Consider the following 14,477-nt stretch of genomic DNA (forward strand, 5'->3'; position numbering starts at 1 on the left):
TAGGTTGTTTCCATAACTTGGCTATTGTAAATAATGCCACAGTGAACATAGGAGGGTATATATCCCTCAAATTCCTGTTTTAGCATTCTTTAAGTAGATGCCTACAAGAGGAATGGCTAGGCATATGGTAGATCTATTTTTAATATCTTGAGAAACCTCCATAATGTTTTCCATAGGGATTGGGCCTGTCTGCATTCCCACCAACAGTGTAAGAAGGTTCCTTTTTCTCCATACCATGCCCAGCACTTATTGTTTCTGGTCTTTTGTTATGGGCCATTCTTACAGTTGTGAAGTGGAAGTCCATTGTGGTTTTGATTTGCATATCCCTGATGATAATGACAAGAGCATTTTTTTCATGTGCCTCTTGGCATCTGGATGTCTTCTTTGGAGAAATGTCTTCTTAGCTCTTCTGCCCACTTTAGATTGGTTTTTATTTTTTGGGTTGAGTGTTTGAATTCTTTGTAGATCTTAGATATTAGCCCCTTGTCAGATATATGATGTACAAATATTTTCTTCTATTTTTGTTTTAATGATAGTTTCTTTTGCTGTGCCTTTGCCAGGTATGTTGATGCATAGTAAAGATATGACCATAAAAGTAATATAGCCCTAGTATAAATATCCCAGAAACCTAATACTATATGTGTAGGTAAATTTAATATCTCTTATATGGAGCATAAGTTATCAGTACTGGAACAGCTTCCCAGGTATTTGGGAAATGGGAATCAAGTTGAATCCTCACTTATGCCCTCTGCCATCATGAACCCAAGATAGGTTAAAGACTGAAGAGTGAAAAACTGAAATCATAAAAACCTCAAGGCAAATAAGCATGAATAAAAATGAGAGTTTTGGGTGGGCTCTTTTTGGTGGAAAACAGTGGCCATAGTCCTCACCATAACCTTCGCTCCCTTCACCTCAGTTCCATCCCAGGTATCACCAGTCACAGAAGCTTAAATGTCTCTCTTGGCTTGTTTCTCCCCCTCACCTTCTCACCAGGACAACTGCTGAGTCCTCATGGTATTTCTCTAACCCCCCTCTTCTCCATTCCCATTGCCCCTACTATCTTCTTATTGCTTGTTGCCACATCTTACTTTTTAAAAGTAATCTTACTTTTTAAAATAATCCCCCAGCCAGTTCCCTTCCCTCCAGGATTGTCTTCCATACAGGTGCCAGAAGCATTTTTGTGACACGTATGTGCCCTTCTCAACTTTCTAAGTGGCTTCCCATGTGCTTCCTTGGTATGGTAAAGTCCAAACTCACATGCAAGGCTCTCAGTGACCCTAAACCTGGGCTCTCTTCTGAGGCACAATTACTGCAAAGTCCTTAGTCTAATTCGTAGGTGTTGGGTCACCTGCCTGCTTGGGAAAGTGCGGCATCTCTCCCTGCACCTGGTGGTGAAGCCGCAGGTGAAGAGTGCTGGCCACTAGACCAGACTCTATGATCTGACCCTGTTCCACCCTCTAGACCCATCTCCAGTCACCCCATGTGCAGCTCCAGCAACATCCCACTGTTGGCAGTTCTCCCACCACACACCCTTATCTGTGCTCTTCCTGCCACCTGCCACGTTCCACCTTGTCCTCCTTCTGGAACTGTCCCCAGACTTCCCCACACTGGCCTCCGTGAGATGCTCATCGCAGACATTTTCATTATACCCCAGACATAGTTGTACCAAAGGGCCATAGGGCTTACCCAGTGCCTGTTTCTGCCTGTTTCTCCTGTTGTATCAGCAGTGCATGCCCCTGTGCCTGGTTCACATTGAATCTTGGTAAAAGCAGGATTGACCCTTATTATCTCCTTTTCCCTCTGTTTGCAGGCTCAGACAAGAGTCAGGGCATGTTGGCCTTGTCCATCAGTCCCAACCGGCGATACCTCGCTATCTCCGAGACTGTGCAAGATAAGCCTGTCATCACCATTTATGAACTGTCATCCATCCCTTGCCGGAAACGCAAAATCCTCAATAATTTTGACTTCCCAGTTCAGAAATTTATTAGCATGGCTTTTTCTCCAGATTCCAAATACCTGTTGACTCAGACTTCACCTCCAGAATCAAACCTTATCTATTGGCTGTGGGAAAAACAGAAAGTCATGGCCATTATTAGAACTGATGTTCAGAACAATGCTATCTACCAGGTACCATCATCACAAGCATTGTGGAAAATTATAAAAATAGCAAGAGCTGCTCTTTTTTTTTAAAAAAAAGATTTATTTATTCATTAATACAAGAGCTGGGGTACAGGCCATATGTGCAGGAGGGTGAGAGGATTCACCAGAGACAGAGCGGGAAACAGAACAGGCAGACTGACTGAAATACACTGCTGAGCTCGGAGCAGCGGGCAATACAGGAGAGGTCTGCCATGCCATGTGGGTATCTTCCCGGCTGGCTGGGATCGAACCCTCGCTACAGAGGCTGCAGACAGCTTCACAGCGCTGTGCTCAACATGCTGCACCACTGGGGAGGTCCCAAGAGCTGCTCTTATTGAATGCTTTTTAGCACCAGGAATAGTGCTGTTTCTTAACATGCATTTCAAAGTTAGTCTCGTAACTACCATATATGGCATTCTTCATTATTAACCCCTTTGTACATTTGAGGAAACTGAGGCCCCAAGAAGCTAAGTTATTCACCCAAGATCACAGAGGTAGAGAAGAGCAGGTCAGGGGTCCCTTACCCCATTGTCTGTCGCCTTTACTCTGGCCCAGAACTGCTCTCTCGTCCCAGGTCAGGGGCAGAGGGAGATTTATCAAACTCTCTCTTCTGACCTGGCCTCTTGCCAGCAGTGTTGCTGGGTCCTGGGGAGGTTTGGGGAATATGATGTAAAGGGAGAGATCTTCACTTTCAATGTAATTACAGTGATACAGGAGCACAGTTTTCTAATGTGAATTGAGGGAAAAATGGAGTGGCCCCCAAAGAGGTCTTATCTTGATGCAGGCACCACAGTCTAGGATTTAGTACATGATTTTACAAGCTCAAGAACTCATTTCTGTTCATGTTGAAAAATAATAGGTGGTTGGTATCTCAGGCTAGACTCAGTTCCACTCACAAGAGGCTGGTGTACCAAGCAACACATCCCAAGCACAACACACGTCATTTATCCAGTGTCTTTCCTCCCTGGTAGTAGAGAATGTAGAGAGTGAAATCAGAAAGTTGCTTGGTGATCACAGAATCAAACCAAAGGCAGGTAGAGTCAGGAGGCCATTTATCCAGGCCACACGAGGCCTGATAGAGAAGAATCCCTATTCAGAGCAGAGAGCACCCCCTGTCCGATAGATTCAATACACATATATTGGCTGACTTCTCTGAATCTAGCACTGGAAATACAGAGCTGAAAAAGCCAGAGTCCCCAACTCACAATCTAGTAGGGGCAACTGGTTGATTGGCTGTTACTGTGCATTAGGGATGAGTTACAGGAATAGGAAACTCTGTAGGAGACAAGCTAGCAGCTCCTGGTGTGTGGTTCCCCCCACGCTGGACATTGCACAAAAACTTGCCAGACCCTCGTTTTTCTGTGTTTCCAGCCTTGATTCCATTCTGTTGGCACAGTTTGGCTATTGTCAAGATCTGCTGATCCTGCTCTTTGGTCTTTATGAAATGGCTTCTGTAGATTTCCTAGTTTAAGAGTCATGGGTTCTACAAATATAACAGAACTACGCTGTTTTCAAATATGGTATCAATACTATATGATCTCATGATGTTTAAAGGATACTCTAAGCTGCCTGAGATAAATATTACTAAGTAAAATGGGAAATAACTCCCTGGTGATCTGACTTTTTCTTTTATTCTTGCACATTTTACAGGTGAGCTTCAATCCCCAGGATAACACTCAGGTTTGCATCACTGGAAATGGGATATTTAAGCTGCTCCGTTTTACTGAGGGAACTCTAAAGCAAACCAATTTTCAGAGGGGAGAACCTCAAAACTATTTAGCCCATTCCTGGGTGTCTGAGGACAAGATTATTGTTGGCACTGACACAGGCAGGCTCTTCCTCTTCGAAAATGGAGATCAGCGCTGGGAGACAAATATAATGGTCAAGGAGTCCACCAGTGATGTAAAGAACCTGAATATAATCCAGGAATCAGAGAGGTAACGGTGCCCCCCTGGGCGGTACTCTTATAAAAACATACTCATTATGCTGTTAGATGACACCACAGATACCTCAAGTGAGTTTCTTCTTCCCATACCCCTCAAATGAGCCCCCAACATCAGCTCTGTCCACTTTCCCTTTGCCTTTCTAGTGCCTGTCTGTAGTCAAGCACAAATTTGACAGTCATGATTATAGCCTAGATATAATTCTTTTTATTTTCATAGTTAAGTTCATTTTACGAACATATCAGTATAACTAGCCTTCAAAACTACAGATTTTCTAGCAGCTAACTAGCTAAATCAATTAAATATATGTCCACTGAGCCCTTGAGGTGTGCAAGGGGCTAGGGGACACGGCTCCATAGGAGGCCACAGACCAACAAAGAAATGCAAGCACGTGTTATCAGCAAATGCCGCACAGCATGTGGGGTGACTTGGGGTCTCAGGAGGGAGTGGTCAATTTTACCTTCACTACAGCCAATAATAATCATATCTCACTGATTGGAATGTACCGCTGTGGGTACTAGACTCCCCATTAAGCACTTTTCTATGTCTCTGCCCCCTTTCTCTGCCCCCCCCATATCCAATATAATATCCAGACATACTATAACCATGTCTATTTTATAGACCAGGACACTGAGGCTCAGGGAGCTTAAATGGCTCACCCAAGATCATCACACTGTTACGGTCCACAGCAGTGGACCATAGATTCTTTTTCCTCAGCAATTATTGGCTTACCCCTTTCACCATCCCACATGCCAATGACAGTCCCTTTTTAAGTGTTAAGGCCCTTTTTTAATGTTAAGGGCAACAAGAATAAAACTCAAACTCCTGACCTTGGCCCAAGCACCCCTGGTTCTCTGAGCTGCACAGGGCTGCCTGCTCTTGCCTCCATCTGCTGCACGTGCCTCCAGCACGCTCTTGCTTCTGGGCTCAGCCATGTGTGGTTTCCCCAGTCCCCCACTCCTGCCCCACTTTCCTGGACACTGTACCTGACATACTGCTGCTGCGTGTCCTCCAGATCTCAGTCGGGCACTCTGGGCCTCTGCTCAGCTCTGATGCGTGCCTCTCCCCCACCTGTCCTCAGAAAGTCCTCCTCACTGCTGACTGGCTCCTCCTTCCTGCTGCCCATGCTCTGAGGACAGGAGCTATGTGAACCCTACAGCATTTCATAGAGATGTTAACACAGTGTAACTTCAATAAATATTCGTTATGTGCAAGGAAGGGAGAGTGTAAAGGAGAGGAAATGGAAACCTGGATTCAAATCTTGGCTCTTCTGTTTACTAGTTGTGTGAGCTCAAAAAATTCCACCCCTCTGAGCCATTTTGTTCTCAACGATATAAGGATGAAGATGATGATGCTATATTAATAATAGTGACCACACGAGGTTGTGAGATCACCAAATAAATGTGCGACCATGGGTCTGTCTTTAGAGTCTATGCAGCATTCCCAGACCAAAGGCTAACATTTCGGCTCTGGGAAAGGGGCTACTGTGGGGTTTCTCCCACACCCGAGGTCAGCCCTTCTGTCTCATCCCCAGCAGCACTCACCTCCTAGGGATTGTCTCTGTAAACTCTGTATGCTGTTTTCTTTTTCTAGCCTGATCGAATTCCCAGCGATCAGCTCCCCGATCCCTTCCTATGAACAGATGGTGGCGACCAGCGACAGCCACATCCAGCTGACCATGCCCCAGGTGTTTGCCCTAGCCTCCTACTCAAAGGGATTTGCCTGCTCCGCGGGGCCGGGGAGAGTCCTGCTCTTTGAGAAGATGGACGACAAGGATTTTTACCGAGAAAGCAGAGAGATCCGGGTAAAGAGCGGAGGAAGCAGCAAAACTGGGTCCCACTGGCGTTTGTACTCCAGCAGCAGGTCCCTGACGGGAGTTTGACAGGGAGGATGTGAAAGCGCTGTGGTGCCGAGCAGAAAGAGGGGCCTGAGGGGAGTTTTGGGATGGGTTGGACAGATTTGGGTTTTAAAATTAGGAAGAGCTAAATTGGAATCTGGGAGGAGAACACTGGCAAATTATATTTTCTCTTTGAAGATTAGTGTTGCCATAGAAATTGCTGTTATGATGATATGATTGATACAATTCCACCATGATCCTGCAGACCTTAAGTCACCTGCCCTCTGCTGCCCTGAAGGTACACACCAGGGTGTACCTGGTAGAGGTGGATACCACACTGGGCTCCCAACAGGCCGGCATGAGTCGAATTAAGACTAAAGCTGTTTTCAGAGGGAGTCTCAAATGGAGATGTATAGACTGGTCATTTTTACATGTGCTGCTGTGTTATTAAACAGCCATCAGTTGCTAAAAGATGAATATAAAATCCGCAGGCACATAGGTGACATCTGAACAGGAAGTGTGCCGGTCCAGGCTTCTGTAAGCTGAAAGGCTCTGAAAGAACCCCGTCAGCCCAGGGACACCCCGACAGTGATCGCTGTTTTGTGTCTTGGGCAGATCCCTGTGGACCCACAGAGCAACGACCTGAACCAGTCTGACAAACAGGACATCCTCTGCATGTGCTTCAGCCCCTCAGAGGAAACCCTGGTTGCCAGCACCAGCAAGAACCAACTCTACATCATCACCATGTCCCTGACGGAGATCAGCAAGGTGTGTGGGGAGGGCGAGGCCTCCTAGCCTGGGAGCTGATGGGCAGTCTTAATCCAGATTAGCTGATAATTGGGCAGAAGAAATTCTGATTTTAAGATGTCCATGGGGAAGCAGCCCGGGGGGTGGGGGGGGAACGTGATTGCTATAGTTTCTTTGGAGGACACGTAGGAGTTGTCTGTCAGATTTAAATCTTCTACACCTTTTTTCACCCAACAGTTGCACTTCAGAGAATTTAAGGTAGTGCTGTGCCTCATCTGGAACCCAAATAACCAGAGTAATAGGATCCATTTAGCTTCAGATCATTCACCCAACTCTTACTGCTGCTGACAGGAGAGTGGTACAGTCTCTTTGGAGAACTTCGGCTGTATTTCTCGAGATCCTAAAATCATTCATACCATTTCCCTCTGTACTCTATTTCTAGAATGTATCTGTTGTGTTGATTCCAGCCTATTGATCGTGAGGCATCAGCTGTGAATGCCTGAGGCACAGGCGATATTATGGCCGGCACTGCCCTGTGTTTTTTTTTTTTTTTTAGATTTTATTTATTTATGCATCAAAGACTGGGTTACAGGCCAGAGGTGTGTGTGTTGGGGAGGGGGGGGATTCACCAGAGACAGAGTGGAGAGCAGGACAGGCAGACTGACTGAAGTACAATGCTGAGGGGAGCAGTGGGTAGAAAGGAAAGGTCTGCCGCACGATATGGGTAGCTCCTTGGCCGGGGATTGAACTCGTGTTGCAGAGGCTGTGGATTGCTTCATAGTGCGGTGCTTAACCCCTTGCCCACCAGGAAGGCCCCCTGCCCTATGGTTCTTACTATGATTGGAGGATACACTTCAGTAAAAACCATCAGGGAACTCCCAAGAGCCACACAGCAAGAGAGAAAGCAAACCTGAGGCTCTGCTATTATTAGGGTTTGAGGAGAGAGTGTCAGTGTTTCCCCAGATTCACTCTTTATTGGCTATTTTAAAGCATAAGAGTGGGAATTAGGGCACAGGAAGGGAGACACAGGGCCACTCAAGGGCCAGTTACAAGGTTATCCTGGACTTTCTGAAAGACCCTCATTCCCCACTGGCTGTTTTGCTAGTAGCTGCGTCATGCAACTGCCAATGTGTTTATCCAAGATGCATGTCTTTTGACATGGATGCCTCAGCAATCAAAAGCTTACACAGCAATCAAAAAGCTGAATATCAGGTACTAAGGGTGTAATCAGGGAGGTGCACAAAGACTTGAATGCAAGAATATTGAGTCTCGTGTTACCCTTAAGCAACAGACATTGGAGATGACTTAAGCATCCCCACAGTAAGGAACAGCTAAGTTAAATTCTGGTATTATCCATAGAATGAAATATTTTATTGCCTTGAAATAATAGTGACATAGGAAAATGTGCATGGGAGTAAAACAATTTGCCCCCAGTCTGATTTCCATGCACCCGAGGTAATTACTGTTCACGGGTAGCAATGAAAGAAATGCTAGGCCAGCCTTCAGCTTACTCTGCTGGATCTCATTTTTCTGGTGTCACCAGGGGGAGCCCGCTCACTTTGAGTATCTGATGTACCCGTTACACTCAGCATCCATCACCGGTCTCTCCACTTGCATCCGCAAACCCCTCATTGCCACCTGTTCTGCGGATCGATCTGTTCGCCTCTGGAATTATGAATCAAAGTAAGAAATGAAAGGCTTTGCTACTGTCGTGTGCAGGGTCTCCGCTGTTAAGTTTGTTCATGTGAATTATTTTAATTGCAGAGTTTTAAATTTTAATTACATAGAAGCTTTCAGTTAGAAAAGGTTTTATTTTTAAAGCAAGTCAGTCAATCTACCTGTTTCTCGTCTCTGTTCATTCTTGCAGGGGCTAGACAATGACTTGTGCTTTATTAAATGCTTCCCGTGCACCATACAATGTGCTGTACACTAGGGACATGGAGTTAGCTCTCAGCGTATCAGCTGCCTGACTCTAGTCCCTCCAGCTCTCCTACCCCACAGAGTGCTTTAACCTCAAGGAGCTCTCTGGACCACTTACTCCTCATCACTGCCCCTAGCCATCCTCAACTCCCTAGTGATTTTATCCTCCTGGCAGGGCTTCCCTGAGAGTTCCCAACCTAGAGTTGCCCCAATCTAGCATTTTGTCATTATTGTATAAAGCTGCTGGGGCCCTGGGGAATTAAAATTGTGAATGCTTCTGATCTGGAGAACTTGAATGGAGCTGTGCCCTTAACCTCCCTGGACAACCCTTTATCAGTCTTCCTATTTCCACCCTCTTTGTGAGATAGTATCCTCAAACAACCAAAAGGTAGAAAAGAGAAGGACCAATAATTGTAAGCAATTAGATATCTCAAAAGCTATGATTAAAATATGTTCCAGAAATGATGAGGGGTTCCAGGGATGTAGTGGGCTAGGCTTATAAATCAATCCTCCATCTTTTTCACAGCACTCTAGAACTATTTAAGGAGTACCAGGAAGAGGCATACACGATCAGCCTCCATCCATCTGGCCACTTCATTGTAGTAGGGTTTGCTGACAAACTACGGCTTATGAATCTACTCATTGATGATATACGTCCTTTCAAAGAATACTCTGTCAGAGGATGCAGAGAGGTAAGAATTGCTAGGATAAAGGTCTGTCTTCTTGGAAAGTCTGGGTTGAAGTATCAAGAACTCACTCACTCTGAGGTAGTGAGACCAAATTCTGACTTAGAGAATTTTAGTGACTTATAAAAAAAAAAAAAAAAAAAAAGAAAGGAAAGAGGAGAATCCAGTTCTTCTCCCACTAAATGTATTGAGTATACAGCTCTATCCCCTTTTACTCATGAGCACCAACATATTTCATTGATCCCAAACCCTTGTGAGGTCCCACCTCTCATAGGTCCTCTCTATTATTGTAAAGTAATAAAAAGCCTGCCAAAGAAAAGTTATCTCAGGATGGAGTCATACATCGCTGGGAAGGCGAGGGTGGAGGGGGAGAAGAGCCAGCAGACATAAGTGTCAACAGTGAGTGACATCACAACCCTCAGCTTTCCTGAGCTGATTTGCAGAAACAAGACGGGATTTCAGGCATCAGCACTCACTCTGAAACGTCTGCAGCTAGACCGAGTGCACTGCTCTGTGGCCACCACAGCGCCGGCACCCTGGCCAGGGTGGGCCACAGGGACAGGGAGAGTGTCCAAGACGTCAGCCAGTCCTCCACCTCTCGAGGTCCCAGCCCCATGCATCATTTCAGCCTGAACTCTTTAGGGAAAGGAGCTCTTGATTGTAACCTCCACTTAATACTCTTTTATGTCTCGCCCTGTCGCCCTCTTGCTCTGTTTCCCTGTAGTGCGCCTTCAGCAATGGAGGTCACCTGTTTGCTGCCGTCAATGGCAACGTGATTCACATTTTCACCACCACCAACCTGGAGAACATCTCAAACCTGAAAGGACACACAGGGAAGGTAAGTGAGTGAAGGCAGGGAAACATAGAGCACAAAGCCAAGTGTGATGGCAGCCAACAGGATACAAGTGAACAAAAGTAAAGTGATTCCTCTTCTCTTAGAATTCACTGTCTAGTTGAGGGCAGAGACAATAAAAGAAGTGCACTGACCAGTTTCATTACTACTGGCAATGCATTCAACCAAAGAAAAACATAGGATGTTATGAGAGGAAATAATGAAGGAGCTGGCCAAATTTAGAATTTAGATGGAGGTGTTTGCAAGGGTGTGGTCCTAAAGGAGTGGGTAGGGATTAACTAGACAGAACCGCTGAGGGATAATGAATGCAGATAGGGAGCTGCATGGTTTGTTTCAGCCTGAACTCTTTAGGGAAAGAATATTCCCTAAGAATATTTTAGGCTCCATACTGTAATGCTAGATACTGGTCCTCCAAGTGGTGGTGTTGGTGGCAGTGATGGCTGCTGTCGGCAAGGCTGAGAAACCTTCTCCCCTGCAATGTGCAGCCTCATGCCTGGGCTTATATTCTTTTATGTTTCTGCCTGGCTGCTTAGGGACATGCCTGGGAGGGCCTAGGCTGCTTATTGGTCATGAATTTCACTTAAACCCACTTAACCAGTTGGATTTCTACCCTTCGCCATTGATTTCATGTGTGACTTGGAGGCTGCTCTCACAATTCATGGAGCTTCCATTTTTGGCTCCTTGTCCAGCTAGTAGTTTGGTCGCCCCCTCTCTTATTGTGTCTGGGAGGGCAAAACCATTGGCACCACACTGTCTTCTGGGTTGCCAAGGGTAACTGTGATTTTATTTTGATGGCTGGCTCCCTAGGAGATGCCCCCATGTTGGTCAGAGGAGCTAATTACACACTCACTGTTTGCTCAGATGTTGTGTGTGGTTGAGGTTTCTTGTACCTTGGGTCAGGATTAGTGTGCTGCTTAGGAGATGTTTTCCAGAAGGGCCTGTACCAGGAAAGGACATTCTGCTTCTGTGTTGTTCAAGGCGTGAGAGCTTCAGCCTCCTTTTTCCATGGGGTGTGTGTGTCTGTGCATGTGCACGCGTGCGTGCACTCATGCTTGCCTGCCCATGATTTGTCTGTGCCTTCATCCTTTGCAGGTCCGTTCAGTTGCGTGGAACGTAGACGACAGCAAGCTGATTTCCTGCGGCACAGATGGGGCTGTGTACGAGTGGAATTTGTCCACAGGAAAGAGAGAGACAGAATGTGTGCTCAAGTCCTGCAGCTACCACTGTGTGACTATCTCCCCTGACTCCAAAATTATCTTGGCTGTTGGATCGGACCAGACCCTCAAGGAGATCGCAGATTCCTCCGTGAGTCCACTCCACCCAGCCCCTGGGCCGCCTCACTGGCAGTGCTTCCCATGTGCAAAAGGAAGCGAGCTGGGAGGAGGCCCTGTGAGAAAGGGGTCCCTGCATAATTTAACACCTGGCTCCTCATTCGTTTGGGGTTTGTCCAGATGCTGTAGTTTCTGGAATGTCCTACCAAGTGACCTGCCTGGCCAAGCTGAGTTGTGGGGCCCTTTCCATTTCTGTTTTGCTTGCTTCCTGCCACCCTTCTGGGCAGGGCAGGCAGCAGGATCTCCAACCTACTCTCTCAGTCTTGGTCTGCACTTACTTTCCTGAGGCAAAAGCAGAACTGGAGTTATTGCTCTCACCCAGGCTTGCCTCAATATTCCTTTGAAATCTCCATGCTCTGAAATTTTAGAATTTGGCTCCAGACAGTGAGGGAGGAGGAAGAGCTCGGCAAGGGCACTGCCTGCGTCTTTCTCCAGGGCACTAGGACAGCTGATCTCCAGGGGTTTTGAGTGCCTGCTTGGTGTTTGTCTCTCTCGGGGAGCCTGGGAAAGTGCAGTGACTTGACACCGTGGCAGCAAACTGACTGCCCTGGAATCCAGCTCAGAGGAGGGTGACTCTCCAGTGCTCACGGGGTCCTGATTCTGTGGCATTTTTACAGCACTGCCAGAAACAGGCCCCTCTGAGCAGAGCTCACCTCACTACTCTAGCTTTCCCAGAGCCCACACATGAATGCACCTTGAGTAAATGTTTGGTGGGTAGTGGTTGGCTGGACGGACGAATTAACAAGCAAAGGAATGCAGGAATCCCTTGGTAATGTAGCTTTGTTTATATAATAGACATTAATACATGTTAGTGGAAAAGAAATGTAGGATCCATATCCCATCCTTATCCCAATTTGAGAGGCACAGCAGCACCCCAGAGACCCTGGTGCCTGACTGCCACGTGCAGGTGGCCAAGCAGAGGGAAATTACTACCATGTCTGCAACTGTCTCTTCACTTAAAATGGGGGTGACTCTTACCTCAAAGGGCCTTTGTGAAGATTGAGTGAGTTACATTATCCAAAAGCCACAACATGGTACTTAGCACACAGTAGGTGATTTTTTAAATTCTCATTATTCCTAACTCCTAGAACTGCTTATTCATTGATCAAGCTGCCAAGAAATATTTAGTTGATGCCTTTTGTGTGTTAGGCACTATGCCAGATGCTACAAGGAATAGGGAGGGAAAAACAGCTTTTAAATACAGAACTTGCCCTAAAATTATACTAGAGTGGAGGAAGAGGATGGTGTGAGGAGCCTGGGGACCCTCACCTTGAACAGCATTGCCCGTGTCCCAGGTCCTTCGGGAGATACCAGCCTTTGATGTCACCTACACTGCCATTGTTATCTCGCACTCCGGGCGCATGGTGTTTGTGGGCACCTCGGTGGGAACCATTCGCGCCATGAAGTACCCTATATCTCCGCAGAAGGAATTCAACGAGTACCAGGCTCATGCCGGTCCGATCACCAAGGTGAGCAGGGACCCTGTCCTCGGGAGCCCAGCCCCAGAATTCGCTCTCGATGGGTCCATTGGGCCTTCTGGCGACCCCCTTCATCCCTTCAGCCTTCCAGCATCTGCCTCCACTCCAGAGTTCTCCTCTCTCCTCACCTACTCATCCCTCCATCTATTCAATAAACATTTCTTGGCCACTGATATCTGTTTAAACAGCTCCTGGGAACATCCCAGGAAATAACCAGACACACCCAAAGTCTGTGTACAGGTTTTTCCCCCATGATACTGTACATAATATGGGATGACTTGAGAGATGCAGGAGGTGTCCCACCCAGGTCCCCTTTAGCAGGTAAACATCCCCATCTCCTGGCTGCTGTGGGTCCTGATCTTCCTCAGCCCCATACGCACTGGACAGCGAGGAGCCCCCGCTTGGGAGATACGCTCCTGCCCCTCCCTGCGGGTACAGAAGGCTTTCCTGGGTACTAACCTGAGCGGTGTCTGTAACACTGCCTTTCCATTCCCCCTTCTAAAAGAGGCGTGTCTGTGTTTACAGGGAGTCCTGTAAACAGGCACTGGGGAAATGCTGTCTCTTCTCCCACCTCCCCTCTTATTCCAGCCTGGGAAACACTAGCACCTGAGGTTTTAATTATCTCTCAAGCTCTTTACTGGCTTCGGTGCAGACACTATCCTTATGCAGAGAGGGCTTTTCATTAGGAACTGGAATATCCTGAACTGAACCTGGGGTCTTGGGTTTTTGGATCAGATGTTTAGCTTGGGGGTCATAAAAGTAATGCATGTTTATTTCTCATAATAGCATCATCATAAATATTTTGAGGCACCTACACAGCCATGAGTATAAGTATATATATATATATGAGTATGTATATGAGTGTATAAATATATGTATATATATTTATGAGTGTATATATATATATGAGTGTATATGTACACTGCTTTTGAGTATATATATATGATTATACATACAGATATATATATATACTGCTTTTGGAAAAATTAATTTTATTTTTCCAGGTAGTTAAATAATCTTCAAATGCATCATTTTAGTAGATCTACAAATATCATATGATGGACCCTATCTTATGAATTATAATGGATATCCTAAATTACAGATCTACTTGGGCCTCTCTGGTTATTTATTAAACCTAAATTCCTAGACAGAGAATTCCTGAGTGAGTGAAAGAGTAATTCCGTTTTTAAGATTTTTGACACTCTTTGCTGGTTTTATCATTTTTTTTTTTAAAGATTTATTTATTTATTTATACAAGCACTGGGTACAGTCAGAAGCGTGGGAGGGTGAGAGAATTCACCAGAGCCAGAGCGGGGAACAGAACAGCCAGACTGATGAAATACACTGCTGAGGGGAGCAGCGGGCACAGCAGGAGAGATCTGTGCGCCATGTGGGAGCCTCGCTGGCGGCCGGGGATGGAACCGGCGCTGCATAGGCTGTGGGCAGCTTCGCAAACCAGCGCCCAACCTCTGCGCCACCAGGGGAGGCCCTGGTTTTATCATTTTTAAGTTGATTTTTTTGTTTTCGCTTTCTATTTTGGAAT

The 14,477-nt window shown here is 46.2% G+C and overlaps 1 protein-coding gene across 1 annotated transcript in view; it reads left to right on the forward strand.

Moving 5' to 3' along the window:
• The window catches only part of CFAP57 (cilia and flagella associated protein 57), a gene marked incomplete at both ends in the record, with an annotated part of 45,956 nt that overhangs the window by 1,658 nt on the left and 29,821 nt on the right, over positions 1-14,477 (forward strand). Inside the window, 9 exons of the mRNA XM_084242288.1 lie at positions 1,811-2,127; positions 3,790-4,076; positions 5,676-5,886; positions 6,535-6,687; positions 8,210-8,349; positions 9,113-9,278; positions 9,997-10,110; positions 11,218-11,430; positions 12,752-12,925. Coding sequence (XP_084098414.1) covers positions 1,811-2,127; positions 3,790-4,076; positions 5,676-5,886; positions 6,535-6,687; positions 8,210-8,349; positions 9,113-9,278; positions 9,997-10,110; positions 11,218-11,430; positions 12,752-12,925 — 1,775 coding nt within the window. The remainder of the gene's footprint in view (positions 1-1,810; positions 2,128-3,789; positions 4,077-5,675; positions 5,887-6,534; positions 6,688-8,209; positions 8,350-9,112; positions 9,279-9,996; positions 10,111-11,217; positions 11,431-12,751; positions 12,926-14,477) is intronic.

Source organism: Talpa europaea (assembly GCF_964194135.1).
Source record: "Talpa europaea genome assembly, chromosome: 9".
NCBI lineage: Eukaryota > Metazoa > Chordata > Mammalia > Eulipotyphla > Talpidae > Talpa > Talpa europaea.